This window comes from Notolepis coatsorum, assembly GCF_963971535.1.
Source record: "Notolepis coatsorum genome assembly, chromosome: 1".
Classification (NCBI taxonomy): Eukaryota; Metazoa; Chordata; class Actinopteri; order Aulopiformes; family Paralepididae; genus Notolepis; species Notolepis coatsorum.
This window is the reverse complement of record NC_140165.1, coordinates 297,208,936-297,223,070: the sequence shown is the minus strand read 5'-3', so window position 1 is coordinate 297,223,070 and position 14,135 is coordinate 297,208,936. Positions and strand designations below refer to the sequence as shown.

At 44.2% G+C, this 14,135-nt stretch overlaps 1 protein-coding gene across 3 annotated transcripts in view; it reads left to right on the top strand.

Annotated features, from left to right (window-relative positions):
* Positions 1-14,135, top strand: part of stard13b (StAR related lipid transfer domain containing 13b) — a 126,567-nt gene that overhangs the window by 64,816 nt on the left and 47,616 nt on the right. The window contains exon 1 of one of the 3 annotated variants that reach the window (XM_084322952.1): positions 11,159-11,499. The exons of the other annotated variants lie outside the window; for them this stretch is intronic. Coding sequence (XP_084179078.1) covers positions 11,376-11,499 — 124 coding nt within the window. The 5' untranslated portion in view covers positions 11,159-11,375. Of the gene's footprint in view, positions 1-11,158; positions 11,500-14,135 lie in introns of those variants that run through there. 3 annotated transcript variants of the gene reach the window in all.

Below are 14,135 nucleotides of genomic sequence, written 5' to 3'. Positions count from 1 at the left end.
ATCATGTGGAAATAGACTGCATTAATATTCCATAAGTCTTGTGTGCGCCAGTATAGCCTACGTGTCTAATGAATGAACAGTAGGCTTATATTATTCTAATGACTTGTTTCATTAGGATTTAGTAGATACCGTAAATCCTCAAATATAGGACAGGTCTTGTATTTACCTCAGCTGCAAAGAGCAGGCCTTTATTAGAGAGAGGCTTATATAAGAGGCAGGCCTTAATTTCACAAACTGGCCAATTGTAATTGTGATTGATTGATTGATTGATTGATTTTAGTTAGACATAAACATATACAGATCACATGAGTATTTGCTTTGCCAGGGTGAAACTGTGGTGGATTAACGTAATTCACACACTGAAGTTGGAACTGTCTATAGGTTGCGGGGTCCGGGGACGATTTAGCGTGTGGACTGTACTATGCAGCGCAGTATCTGCGATCTCCTAATAAAACAAGTCATTAGAATAATATAAGCCTACTGCATTCATTCATTACGCACATAGACTATACAGTACTGCGAGCGTGTGTGTGTGTGGGGGGGGGGGGGGTGCACGCGCTGCGGCAGGTGGTCACGAGCCTGTATTCTGTATAATGATGACAATACATTAATCTAATCTCATTTTGATCGGTCGCAAAGCGCTTCCGCCACCATTTTCACACTGCTGCATCATTAGTTGCATTTAATGAGCTGGACAGGTGTGTCTTGACTTTTCTTGATTTCATTTGCACACGGCACAGAGCCTGCCTTATGAGGAGCTCTGGAGGCATTGTTTTGTATGCAAATGACTATAGATGGGAATGCGCGTTCATGTTTCAGAATGGTGACATTCCTCATCGCCGGTATCTCAGCTGTGATCGTTTGAGACACTTAAGACATCTTCCCCACGCGTTGGGGACTCAGAGTGAACTTGTCGTCGATTCTGTCTCAGTCGGTTCCAAGAGAAGTCTTTGGGAAATATTGGGGAATGAGACCCATTGTTCCCATGGCGTTGTGGGACGTGTGGTTCGGTTCAAATCGACATCAGTTATTAACTCATTGACCTCCACGCTCTTTTCCCATCTTTACTCAATGGCGCCAGCGTTATTGACAATTTTAGCGATGTTTGCGGACCCATCGTGTGTTCTGTATTATAGCTATGGAGACAATAGTATGGCTCATTTGACAGGCATTGTTCATAGTGCAACACTGACTAACCAGTTCATTTCTACATACTGTAGTTTCTGCGCTATTCCATGCTAAACATCGCCCCTTTACAAAATAATCCAGTCTTTTTTCATAAATCGCGAGATATGACGCGTTATATGCATTATGCTCAAATCGTTCGGGTTGCTCGCCTGAAACTCCAAATACTTCCAAATCAAAGGTATATACCATGTACATATGTCTCTTCACAGAATCATCAGGGGGGGGGAGGGGTCGTTTTAACTAAAAACTGCGATCGTTACCAAAAGCATGTTTTAGGTCCGGTAAAATATGACACTGTGATTGTTACAAAAATATGTTTTAGGTTCGGTAAAATAGACATAGAATAGACCTTACCTTAGCCAGAAGGTACTCCAAAAAGAATAATCCCAGTGATCCCATCGCGATCGCGATTACTCGTGTATATGTGTATAATTGTGTATATGGGAAATAGGTTTGAAGCGATAAAATCTCAGGCCTTGTCCAGACTAAAACGATTTTGATCTGTTTCGTTTTCGTTTCGTTTTAAGGTTTCCGTAAAAACGAAAACTTCTCATGATAATAAGTGCATGCCACAAATTTACAAAATAAATGTCTTTCCTGTTTCTTTTATTTTGAAAACCCCCGACCGGAAGTGTTATAGTGTCTGTTGCTAGCAGCTTAACTTGTGTCGGCCGGTTCTGTGCTTTTCGAGCTATCGTAACGTCATTAGTTTCCAAAGGAGAGGAGAGAAAGACCGCGGCTCACATGCAGCTCAAACTACCTGTTGGAATAAATTAATTGATTGATGTTTAACTTGTCCCTGTGTATGTCCAGTGATTTCGACTAGCAAACGTTGTCATAAGGTTACCTCAGGATACCACTGTCTATTGTATTTAGTTGGTTAGCTATTTAGCTAACAGCTTTATTTACAAAATTATGGAGGCTTTTTAATTGTCAAGGTAAGAGAGGATTTGACATGATCAACTGAAGGCGTATGCTATGGAACAATATGTGCTTGGGTTTTCAGAAAAAAAGGCCAGCTATGGGACGCTAATCTCTAGTTAGCTTAAGTTTAAGTCTAGCTTCTGTAACACAAATGCAACTACTCTGATGCCATTGTTGTTTAATAATAACTCCCGGTGTTTAATAAACACTTCTAGCCAGGACATATAAGACATATGTATCATGTTTATTTTTTTTTGTCTGGGTTTGCATGCGGATTAAGGGAGATGCGTCATCGGTTCAGTATCGCTTGTCTTCAGAATTGCGCACTCTGGGAGCTGGTATCAGAAAGTATCGTCTTCAGGCTGCCAGAACGCAGTTCCGTGTGGCAGAATGGTGGAAACGGTCAAATACTTTGCCTAAAACGACCAAAATAGTTTTAGTCTGGACATGGCCTCAGAGCGACCGCTCTGTCCTGATTCCCTCTGAGGGGGAGGAGTTCTTGCAGACAAAAATAAAAGTGTCCCCACACTAAACTATCCCAGTTCAAAAGGTAGGCGATACTGCCACCTGGCAGGATTCGATCGCCATTGCAATTTTAACGTAGGCAGATGTGCCAGGGAGACCCAGGGAGCTCCGGCCGAGTGTTTAGAACAAGGATCAAAGGAAAAAGATCAAAGGATCAAAACCCGAGAAAAGTAGGGTTTGGCACTAAACCGTCGGCGAAGAAACTCGACTTTTCTCGGGTTTGGCAGGCAAGGAGTTAATGGTCATGATCATTTTCATGTGACTTTCAGATTTTCTTTTATGATTTACAAAAAACAACAGGGAATTGTGACAGATGATCACAAATGATAAAAAAAAATTGTGATGCGTGAAATGTTTCTCTTCTTCTTCTGCCCCACATAGGCAAACAGCAGTAACGGTGTAGGTACATTGTTAAAGTGCCAATCTCCAAGATCTCCATCTTCACGGTCTCATCACAAAATGTAAATAAAGCACAAGAAAAAAGATATATAATGTACGTTATGTTATATATGTACGTACATTATATGTAAGTCATATATTTACGTGTTATATAAGTAATATAATGACGTTTTATTACTAGTATTAGATTAGTAGTAGATTGGCGGCTGATTGGCGCAGTGGGCAAGGTGCTCGCCTCTAACGCAGGAGACGCTGGGTTCGAGCCCAGCTCTCGGCGTTGCTACCGGCTGGCCGGTCGTTCATACTAACACAATTGGCAAGTGTTAGAGGGTGGGAAAGCCGGTGGGTGGGGATTTGACGTTGTGGACAGCGACTCCTACAGGTCGGTTTGGTGACGCCGGTGCGACGGAAGCAGGAAGTGACGGGGGCAGAGTGAGCCTCCCACACGTTACTCCTCGCCACTGAGAGTTCGAGCTGCTGCGGTGATAAGATGCGACAGGCTGCCTCCTCGTGTACCGGAGGGGACACGTGATGCAAGGCTTCTGTCCTCACTATAACAACCGACCTGTGGGAGGCATAGTCTAGCAACGTTCAAGACAGGGGAGGGAAGAATTGGATACACGAAATTGGGATGGGGAGAAAAATAGAAAAAATGGGGAGAAAAAGTGGATAAAGAAAAAAAAAGATTGGTAGTAGATTAGATACTAGATTATTGTCATCGCGGTCACGGGCGAGTGCTCTCACCACTACACTAACCCACCCACCCACCAACCCTGATACACACACAATATACATACTTATTAATACGTACACATTGTTCATTTTCGATGCAATATGTAAATATATATTTGTATGGCTAGAACAGAATGTACATTATGTTCCTTTTCCACTGTGGTCGATTAGTACTTTATTTACATATTTTAAGCGTGATCTTTCCCCTGGAATGTCGCCACAGACACCCAGTTCATAATACATGGTAATACTGCACAGGCAAGGGCTTTCATCAGTGGGCCATAGGCTCGTTCACTATTGTGTTACCACATTCAGCAATAGATTTCACAGACATGTTTCACATGTAAATGGAGATCTTCGAGATTGACACTTTAAATACTATTGACACTATACTTTTGTACAATACCTTCGGCAGGACAGGAAATAAAGTTTGTTGTAATAATTCTGTTTCACTACTCACAGTTACAGCTTCTCGCCTTTGTAGGGCAGACTTGGTGTGACACCTTTGGATGTTGTGAAAGGATCTTTGACTATTGATCAATGAAACGGTTTCTAAAACTCCTGAAATTCCACTTTAAACATCGACAACCGTAGCCTTTGTCACAGGGAAGATACACACTCTCTCTCTCTCACACACACACACACGCACACGCACACGCACACACACACACACACACACACACACACACACACACGCACACGCACACGCACACACACACACACACACACACACACACACACACACACACACACACACACACACACACACACACACACACCAGTTGTTTTTAAGTTGGCCAGTCTGGTGGCTTTTCAGCCCACACTCAGCGCTCCATCATCTCACTGAAAGACCAAACACACACTGATTAGGAGAAAGGTTTAAAGCAGCAGCCTCTAGTTAAGCTGACTAACTGCAGCTGTGCCTGCTAGTCCGGCAGAGACGCTCCCAGCAGACGCTCCTCTGACCACACCCCACTGCCACAGCTTTTCCTTACAAAGAAGTATCATGGTATTTCCAAGAAACTATCATGACGGTAGTGACCGAAACATTATGGAAATGTCACGATATTACCATCAGTGTCATGGTTTAAATTGGATCATACCACAGTGTTATTTTAGCACAAAAGTGGTACCATGGTGATACATGTAGACCTCTCACGGGTGACATATTTTCCGTCGGATCCCGAGTCTTCGGTCTTTGCGGCAGCTATAGGAAAATGAATGGACTATTAATAGGTCGCCCCTCGCTTCGTCTGTGGTTCATGCAGCTGCGGTCCCCGTGAACAAAGCCTTCTGAGATCCATTTCTCAGGCAGTGGATTTAGAATTTTAACCGGCAGTTTAAGAAAAGGACAAATCTCTAGCCAAAACTAGCTTAGCATTGCAGATCAGGTCACCCGACATCACCAGCGATGGCTGGTATACAATGGCTGATACCACGGTAAAACTGAAACTACCATGATACTTTTTTGTAAGGCTTATAGACATTATTTTAAAGGCAAAACGCTGCTTCTGTCTCCAAACCGCACGTGACTCTTTTGACGTTTGAAGGCACGTCATTCAGTGGTTCTCATTCCACTCTGCGCACAGTGAGAGCTGGGTCAGGATCTTCCGTGTTTCAAACGCCCTTACATACCTGGTGAGACTATTATTACACACCGCTGTCTTTCCATTGGAGAGACTCCAGGGGACAGTCTGGACGAAAGCACTTGACTCAGGCGAAGGTAACCCGACGCACGGACAGGTCGTGGGACACCGCGTGGTTCCATCCAGACTGTCCCCCGGAGACTAGATTGCGCGCAATTCCCCCAAAACAACACACATCGTTGTTTTTCTTTTTACAAACAGTAAAATGGTCTACGTCAGACACTCATATCAGGCTTTGTTACTCATAACTCTACAGCTTCATTCGGTGTCTGCTGTAATGGCACGCTACGCCTACGCAGAAATACCCCACTGTGCAAGAGGTTAAGACCGGGGCGCTGAACATAATATTCACAGCATTATGCTCCCAGTTTCGTGGAACACCGATCTCAAGGGTCCATTCAGGAACCAGGGAACCTCTGATCTGGCTTGTTATCGTGAAATACGCTTTGGATAATACGGACGACTTGGCGAGAATAATAAGGCACCTCGACTTGATTGACAATAGCATTGGGATCAATCAATTATGAATATGTTTTACATCTGACCCCCTCTCTCACTTTCCCACCACCTGGTGTGTGTGTGTGCTTTCCCACCACCTGGTGTGTGTGTGTGTGTGTGTGTGTGTGTGTGTGTGTGTGTGTGTGTGTGTGTGTGAGAGAGAGAGAGAGAGAGAGAGAGAGAGAGAGAGAGAGAGAGAGAGAGAGAGAGAGAGAGAGAGAGAGAGAGAGAGAGAGAGAGAGAGAGAGAGAGAGAGAGAAGGAGAGAGAGAAAGAAGAAGTGATTAAATCCGTATTCCGCTCTAATGGAGGCCAGGTGGGGGGTGACTGTAAATGTTTTCCCATGGATTTCTGTGGGCAGCGGAGCCTTCACAGACTCAGACTTGACAGCATTACATGCTTTGTCATTCCCTCCCTCTTGTTTAACAATGAAACAATAGTAATGGACGCCTGTCATGGCCGCGTTGCATTCCTCGGGCCTCTTTATGTATATGGACTTTCTTTGAGCGGCCACTTCTTCTGCCACAGCTTTATGATTTCGAAAACCAACTGTTGAGGTTTTATTCGTGCCTCATCCGTCGTCGTCACGGTCTTGAGGCGCCTTTTTTCAGCAAAGTTATGTAATAAACGCCCATCGCTATGGATTTACCGTTAATGGTGATTATCCGAATGGACTGTTCGTTACGAAAGCCTCGTTCTCTACGTATCATTCTCTAAAAAACACAAGCGGGTGACTAGATCTAATTGATTGTCGGTGGGAGATTAACGAGTCCGCAAAGAGAAGCCTCCACTAGGTAGGAAGACATGACGTTACGACTGTCCCCTAAGCAAACGAGTTTGAGGCCAGTTTAATGGATTGGAAATGTGCTCCCTCTCTCTATCTCCCTCTCCATATCCCTCTCTCTCTCTCTCTCCCTCTCCCTCTCCCTCTCCCTCTCCCTCTCCCTCTCTCTCCCTCTCCCTCTCCCTCTCTCTCCATATCTCTCTCTCCCTCTCCCTCTCTCTCTCCCGCTTCCTCTCTCTCCCTCTCTCTCTCTCTCTCTCTCTCTCTCTCTCTGAAGAGCACAGCTAACTCTCTGACTTCTGCCCCCCCCTCCCCCACCCCCCCTAATCTAAACCCAGATATATACCACATGTGTGTCTCCTCTGGAAAAATGAACTCGGCTTGGGAATATATGGGCAGGAAATGTATAGCACATGCCTGGGACGAGCCTTCAGGGGCCAGGGGAGAGCTCCCCGAGCCTTGTTTCCATTAGGCTGGGAAGTGTAATCTCCCAGTCTATTCAAGGGGCCTGGTGTGGGACCTCCCGGACAACAACATGACCCAATCACAGAGAAGAAATCGCTTTCCTCACATCTGGGATTTTCCCACTGCAGCTATCGGGGCAGCATTCCACATCAGGCACCGGACACAGGCTGCACACACACACACACACACACACACACACACACACACACACACGCACACGCACACGCACACGCACACACACACACACACACACACGCACGCACAGCAATCACGTAAACATACTCTGGAATCTGGATACTAAGTATACAAATAAATGGAGGGAGACAGACGTAGAGAGAGAGAGGGGGGAGAGAGATTGAGAGAGAGATTGAGAGAGAGAGGGGGGGGGGATTGAGAGAGAGAGAGGGGGGGGGGAGAGATTGAGAGAGAGCGAGAGAGAGAGAGAGAGAAAATGTGCCAGTTTTTGCAGGGAAACGAGAAAGCGATGATCTGAAAGTTGCCCGTCCAAAACAAACATGCGAACGAGTCGCCGAAGGGTAACGTTCTCGAGCTGATTGATGTTTCCTCTTCTTCATCCACTATTACTTCCACTGTGAAGGACCCTGCTCCAAATAGCCCGGTCACAGCCTTGCCACAGTCCCCCCCCCCCCTGAGATAACAACAACTTTAATTGCGGGTGGGTTTGTATTTTACCCACTGAGAATCGTGCCCGACCTGAGTAGGCCAGCTGACGTTGTGTTTGCTGATATGAATCAGCCTTTCATTCAACCCAAAATATTAATCCTGACGTAGGAGGACTTTCCAAGAATCTTTGCGGATGCTGTTACCGGCGAGTGCGTAATTGTATTCCGAATCCTAACCCGCTTTTCGAAAAACCCCATCTTATCTCAATAGTAAAATTTTAAGCGATGTTGAAACGGCACCGGTCTAAAGACAGTGGTTTCGAAACCTAACCGGGCTTCTGGCCCAAAACACTGTTGCTGGGAAGTGATGAGGAGAGACGATGGTGGGCCGTTCTGCCTCTATGACGATGATTCACGTTGAAAGGGGTCAGAACCTATTGTCACGCTCCCTCCATCACTTTTACTCCCTGTGTTTGACAGAGACGCCGCTGTTTGTCCCGTCCGGCCAGGTATTCCACGCCCCGTCAATCACCAAGGAACTGGAGACGGACACCTTGTTTACCAACACGGACACCCGATAGCGCTCATCCATTAGTCTTATTTCCCCCCTTGCCCATCCGTAGCAATAAAGGGGTTATGGAGGTGATGGATGGCTGAATAGACCTTTTTAACCCCTTACAGGTGTGCAATCTCGCATAAGATAGAATTCTGAGTTAGAGTGTTTGCGTGTAAGAGCTTGCACAAACATTTGATGGCCTCCTAAAGTCAGAGCCCTATTCATTGTCTATGGAGCAGGCCCAGATATTACATCCCAGTGACATCACAGATCTGAGGCTTATCTCTCTCTGGAAGGAAGAACAGGAAGAACATAATGTGAATTCTTAAAATGAGTGACATTCCCCTTTAAGCTGCCTTAGGAAAGCACTCTCTCCTTCTATCTCAGCAATATCACTTTACCGAGACCTACAACACTCCTGTAATAACTTATCTGGTTGGTCTTGTTGTTGGCAAAGATCTCTTATCTAATTCCCAAGGTACTGAGTTGTGGAGTCGACCCCGGTAGATGGTGGAGCTTGCACGCGAAATGTTGCTCCAGACCAATCAATCCATTTTGAATGCAATAAAACGTCAGATTTCTTGCAACGTTTAGTGTATGAGTTAGACCTTACTTGTTATTTCAAACTCACAGATCGCTGTCTGTCTATAAATGTAGAGCATAGCCTACTGTCTTCTCTCTGCTTGCCTCATGTGACTGTGAATAAGGTGCTTGATTTTCCTCACTGGAGAGGAGTCATATGATCCCGTGAAACAGGTTGTCCAGACAAGGTGTGTACGTGTGTGTACGTGTGTGTGTGTGTACGTGTGTGTGTGACTGTGTACGTGTGCGTGTCTGTGTGTGTGTGTGTGTGTGTGTGTGTGTGTGTGTGTGTGTGTGCGTGCGTGCGTGCGTGCGTGCGTGCGTGCGTGCGTGCGTGCGTGCGTGTGCGTGTGTGTGTGTGTGTGTCACAGACAGTTTTTCTGTCCTGCAAGCTGCATTCTAGCCACTGAGTTTGGAACAAGTGGGGTTGAAAATAGCATCCTGCTGGCTCTGGTGAGAGGCTACTGTTTCTAAACCATGCAGACAGACAGCAAGGCGACATGACAATCTGACATAAAGTAGGTTTCAACTTTCATTCTTAAACATGTTCCATCTGTAGGGTGTTGTACACAACGCTTTGTGATTTCAAGGCATCCTTTTGCAAGCTGTTTACACGTTGTGGTGTGGAGGAGTACACTTTGATTCAAATGTACACCAAAAAACTCTTCAAACTTTTATAATAAAAGCAAATACACATTGCAAGGCTTTTTTGTAATGTTTAAATCGTTTGTATTAGTCTCACAATGTCAGAGCAGGATGGTCTACTAAACAGAGTCCACCTGGATGATGTAGGTGTTTTTCTAATGTGAGACAGACGGTCCACAATGCAGGCCAGGGGCAGGGCAGTTCACTGGTCGGTTTAGCCATTAGCTCACTTTAACAAATGGTCAAACGAGCCGCACTAACTGTCTCTCCAGACAGAGTGGCCTCGGGTACCCAGATATCAAACGATGTAACCTTGCAATATTACCAAGCAAAGGGGGGCCAGCCTCTAAGCTGAAAATGAAGTAATATTAGCTCAGCTCTACAGAGAGGACACACAGAGGGCACTAGAGGTTCATTCATTAGGAAAACTGTCAATCACCTGCTAGTCACTCCATGTTAAGACTGTGGTCTGTATAAGGGAATCATGCTTATTATGCTGCCTGCAATCCCTGCTGGTGGTGACAATGGAATTAATATGATTGATTGGACACAACTATCCTCAAGACATGCCCTGTCTAAACGCTATATGCAAGGGTTCCCGAAACAGTTAGGTGCATTTTTGTGTGTGCTAAATCCCAAGGTTTTCTTCTAAATCTCTCCTTGGTTTACTCCTCTGCTCTCCTTGCGTGTGTAACAGGCCATCTGGTGTCCTGCGTGTCAGATATTGACACAACAGGAGTAAATGAGGCTGCGCCGATTGTCCACATTTCTGTCTAAGGTCGGACCTCTATCCACAACCACCCTGGCTGGAAGACTTAATGTTAAATGTTTAAAGTCTAAGTAAGCGTTCAAATAAACATAGCGTAGTCCTATTTGTAAAGGTGGGCCAAATTGATTGATTGATTGATTGAAAATGTTATTAACAGATTGCAGAATGGGTACAATACAGTACAGCTCAATACACACAATTGTTAATTAAGGGGATGCAGACCAGAGAAAGACTTTCGTCTTGTTTACATCAGGGTCCCCCATTTTCAATTCATCAGGACATATATGACATACATGACATACAGATAGACAGTACTGCTACATCTATAGCCTACATTTATGACATATATACCAGATTTGCAAATACAGTACTGTTTGTGATACAAAAAGAGTCCAGAAAAGAGAGTATATACATTTGGCGTAAAAACTGTACATTGGAGGAGGTTGGGTAGTTGGGGTGGGGTTGGGTGGGTGGGGGGAGATCAAATGTCGATTTTATTTCTCCCTCTGTTACATTATTTATTTTTTTAATTATTATTGTAATGAAGATACAATGTGCGACTACAGTGAATGAATGCTCAGTCTTGAAGTGTGAGTGAGGGTCACAGGGAGGGACACGAGCCGGTGATAGGGGGAGGGGAGGGGAGGGGAGTAGAGGGGGGGTGAGAAAGTGGTCTGCAGGCTGCGTGGAGCCAGAGACTCACACATCTGGTCAGAACTCAGAGCTCCTCAAACCATGGGTGCTGCTGTCGTGTCAATTGATCGACTTGTTTCTCGTTTTTAAAAACCCATAATACTAAACAGGGGGGGGGGTAGAGGTAGAGTAAACAGTCTACTTCACCACAGGATCCGTAAACTTCTTCTGTTAGAATGTTAATAGTAGGTGACATCATGGTAACTCCGCCAGATGACCAGGCGAAGGCGCACTGACTGTCCGCCCGCCGGGCGTGTGTGTGGGGGGGGGAAGGTGCGTCTGTTGGAGGCGCAGCGGCGGAAGAAGAGGAATTAATTTTATTATGATGAGCGAGTCAAGGATTTACAATGACGACTAAACGAAAGTCAACGAAAGTAAAGCTCCGGCGGTCTTTCAGCGAGCAGCTGCGGAACTCCACGACCAAAGCCTGGGATTTACTGTGGAGAAATGTCAGGGAGCGGCGACTCGCAGGTCAGTAATAGAAATAATCAATAATAAATAGATACATTGTTCCCTGTTTGGTTTAAAGAGAGGGAGAGAGGACGAATAGCTGCGGATAGAGAGGGAGGACATGTCGAAAGGGTTAAAACGTGTGTGTAGCCCAATTCATTCTGCAATCATGTGGCTGAGTTTGATTGATTGATTACTTTATTAACAGATTGCAGAATGGGTACAGTACAGTACAGCTCAATACACACAATTGTTAAGGGGATGCAGACCAGAGAAATACTTTCGTCTTGTTTACATCAGGGTCCCCCATTTTCAATTCATCATAACATACATTATACAGATAGACAGTACTGCTACATCTATGCATTTATGACATACCAGATTTGCAAATACAGTACTGTTTGTGATACAAAAAGAGTCCAGAAAAGAGAGTATATACATTTGACGTAAAAACTGTCCTGAGCTAGTAGTAGCCTAGACGTAGTTGTGCATATAGGGGGGGTTCGGTTGCTAAAAGGATGCTGTTGGGAATTCGATTTGAGCAATTTAAGAACAAAAAAAGTATGTTTCTAAATTGGACCAGATTGAAGCACACATTTGGGTTCTAATTGAAACACTCTGTGCCGTCAATGTGTGCTGGCCTGCCACTGAGTTGCGCTATTGCGCCATTTGTTTTTACTTTCCTCAAGCCAAAATAATAATAGGCTAATAATAATGATAATAATAATAATACAATTGAGTAACACATTTTGTAAAAGTCACAATGAACAATAGGAACCACATGTTGTTGTTGTTGTTGTTGTTGTTGTTGTTGTTGTTGTTGATGATGATAAAGATATTCCTTTATTGATCCCCTTGGGGAAATTCAGGCATCATAGCAGGGGGGGGGGGGGGGGTATGGGCATGGTAATAGTGGAAGACATAATGACAGGCAATACAATTATAGTACAGTAGAGAAACGTAATATTACTGTAAATTATTATTATGACAATATTATACAAGAGCATACGCACATGTTGTCCTACCTATGCTGTGTGGTCATGGATTTAATTTCTACTTATATTCCTATACCAATTACTCAGCCATGTCATACATCAAAGAAGATTATGAGGATCCTTTGATTTCCTAAATTACTTTTCCCTTTCAGTGTTGAAAATAGCCTACCTTGTAAAATGTGTTTCTCGTGTTCTACCCAGAGATATGGCCTAAATGTTGTTGTTTTGTGCTGTGGTTTCAACCCAGAGATATGGCCTAAATGTTGTTGTTTTGTGCTGTGGTTTCAACCCAGAGATATGGCCTAAATGTTGTTGATTTGTGCTGTGGTTTCAACCCAGAGATATGGCCTAAATGTTGTTGATTTGTGCTGTGGTTTCAACCCAGAGATATGGCCTAAATGTTGTTGATTTGTGCTGTGGTTTAAACCGGGGTCCTGCCTCTGTGTAATTGGTCATTGAGTTCCTCTCTATTTGAGACAGACAGACATATTTCTTATTGTGTAATGTCACGTGTATATATACTCTGGCAATGCTGTGTGATGATGAATGGAACTCATGATAGAACGTGTTGTGCAGTGATCAAAGTAAACCACTAGGAGGTGCAGTCAAACGACCACATAGTAGCCTACATGCACGAGTTTGTGTCAAGTTATGTAGACCTGTGCATTTCATTGAATTAATAATACCTTTGTCTTCAAGAACATTTCAGTTCGGGAGTTTGCTTTTTGAGCATAGTATTGTATATAGAGGGAGGGATAGTTTGAGAAGTGTCATAACATGTACACACTCAGTGTTTCCCATTTATTCCCTTTATTTTAAATATGAAGTTTGCCAATAGGGATGTATCAGTAGTATTGGCAGTGGTAGTAGTCGTAATAGTAATCCAGTATATATTTTTTATTTTCTAAAAAATAAACCAGTTCAACACAGGTAACCACTTTTGCTTAATTTCTTTGATGGCTCAAATATATGCTCTAGTTGATTTTGTGTTTTGAGCACAAAGTTCATCATAGATCTAGCCTCTTTATTTTGCTCTCAAAGTGCACCAGATTGATGCATTTAACTTTAAAATATATATATATATATATATTCCGGGGGGGGGAGAGGTTCACCCACCACAGTCTCACAAAATCCTGTGGGAAACACTGATTATCTATATACAATAACTTATGTCATCAATATTGTCTTTGTGCTCGGAGCTCGACACTATCAACGTAGCCTATTGCGTAGGTTGTTTATTTTGTCCACAAGGTTCGAGACGTGCGTGTCTCGCCTCCGCTGTGATGAGAGACAAAGGGCATCGCGTTGCTGTGGCAGCTGAGTCCAGCGTTTTTTGGATAGTTGACACATTAATCTCACATTCTATTCCATATAATGTATCTCGGTGATGTGCCGTGCATCTGGTCTGGCCTCTGTGGTCTGGCCTCTGTGGTCTTGTGGCCTTGGCCTTCTGTTTATATGTACACTAAACAAGGAGGAGCCCTATGGTCCTGGCTGAATGACTGACAGGTATGTCTACGGTGCTGCATACTGTATGTGTCTATTAAAGAGTTGCCCCTGCAGTGTTCTCACCACACTGACAGATACCGTCCCAATGGTATTACAATTGAATGTGCGATTGTACGTCATACAGATAACCTAAACATCTTACCCACCACATAG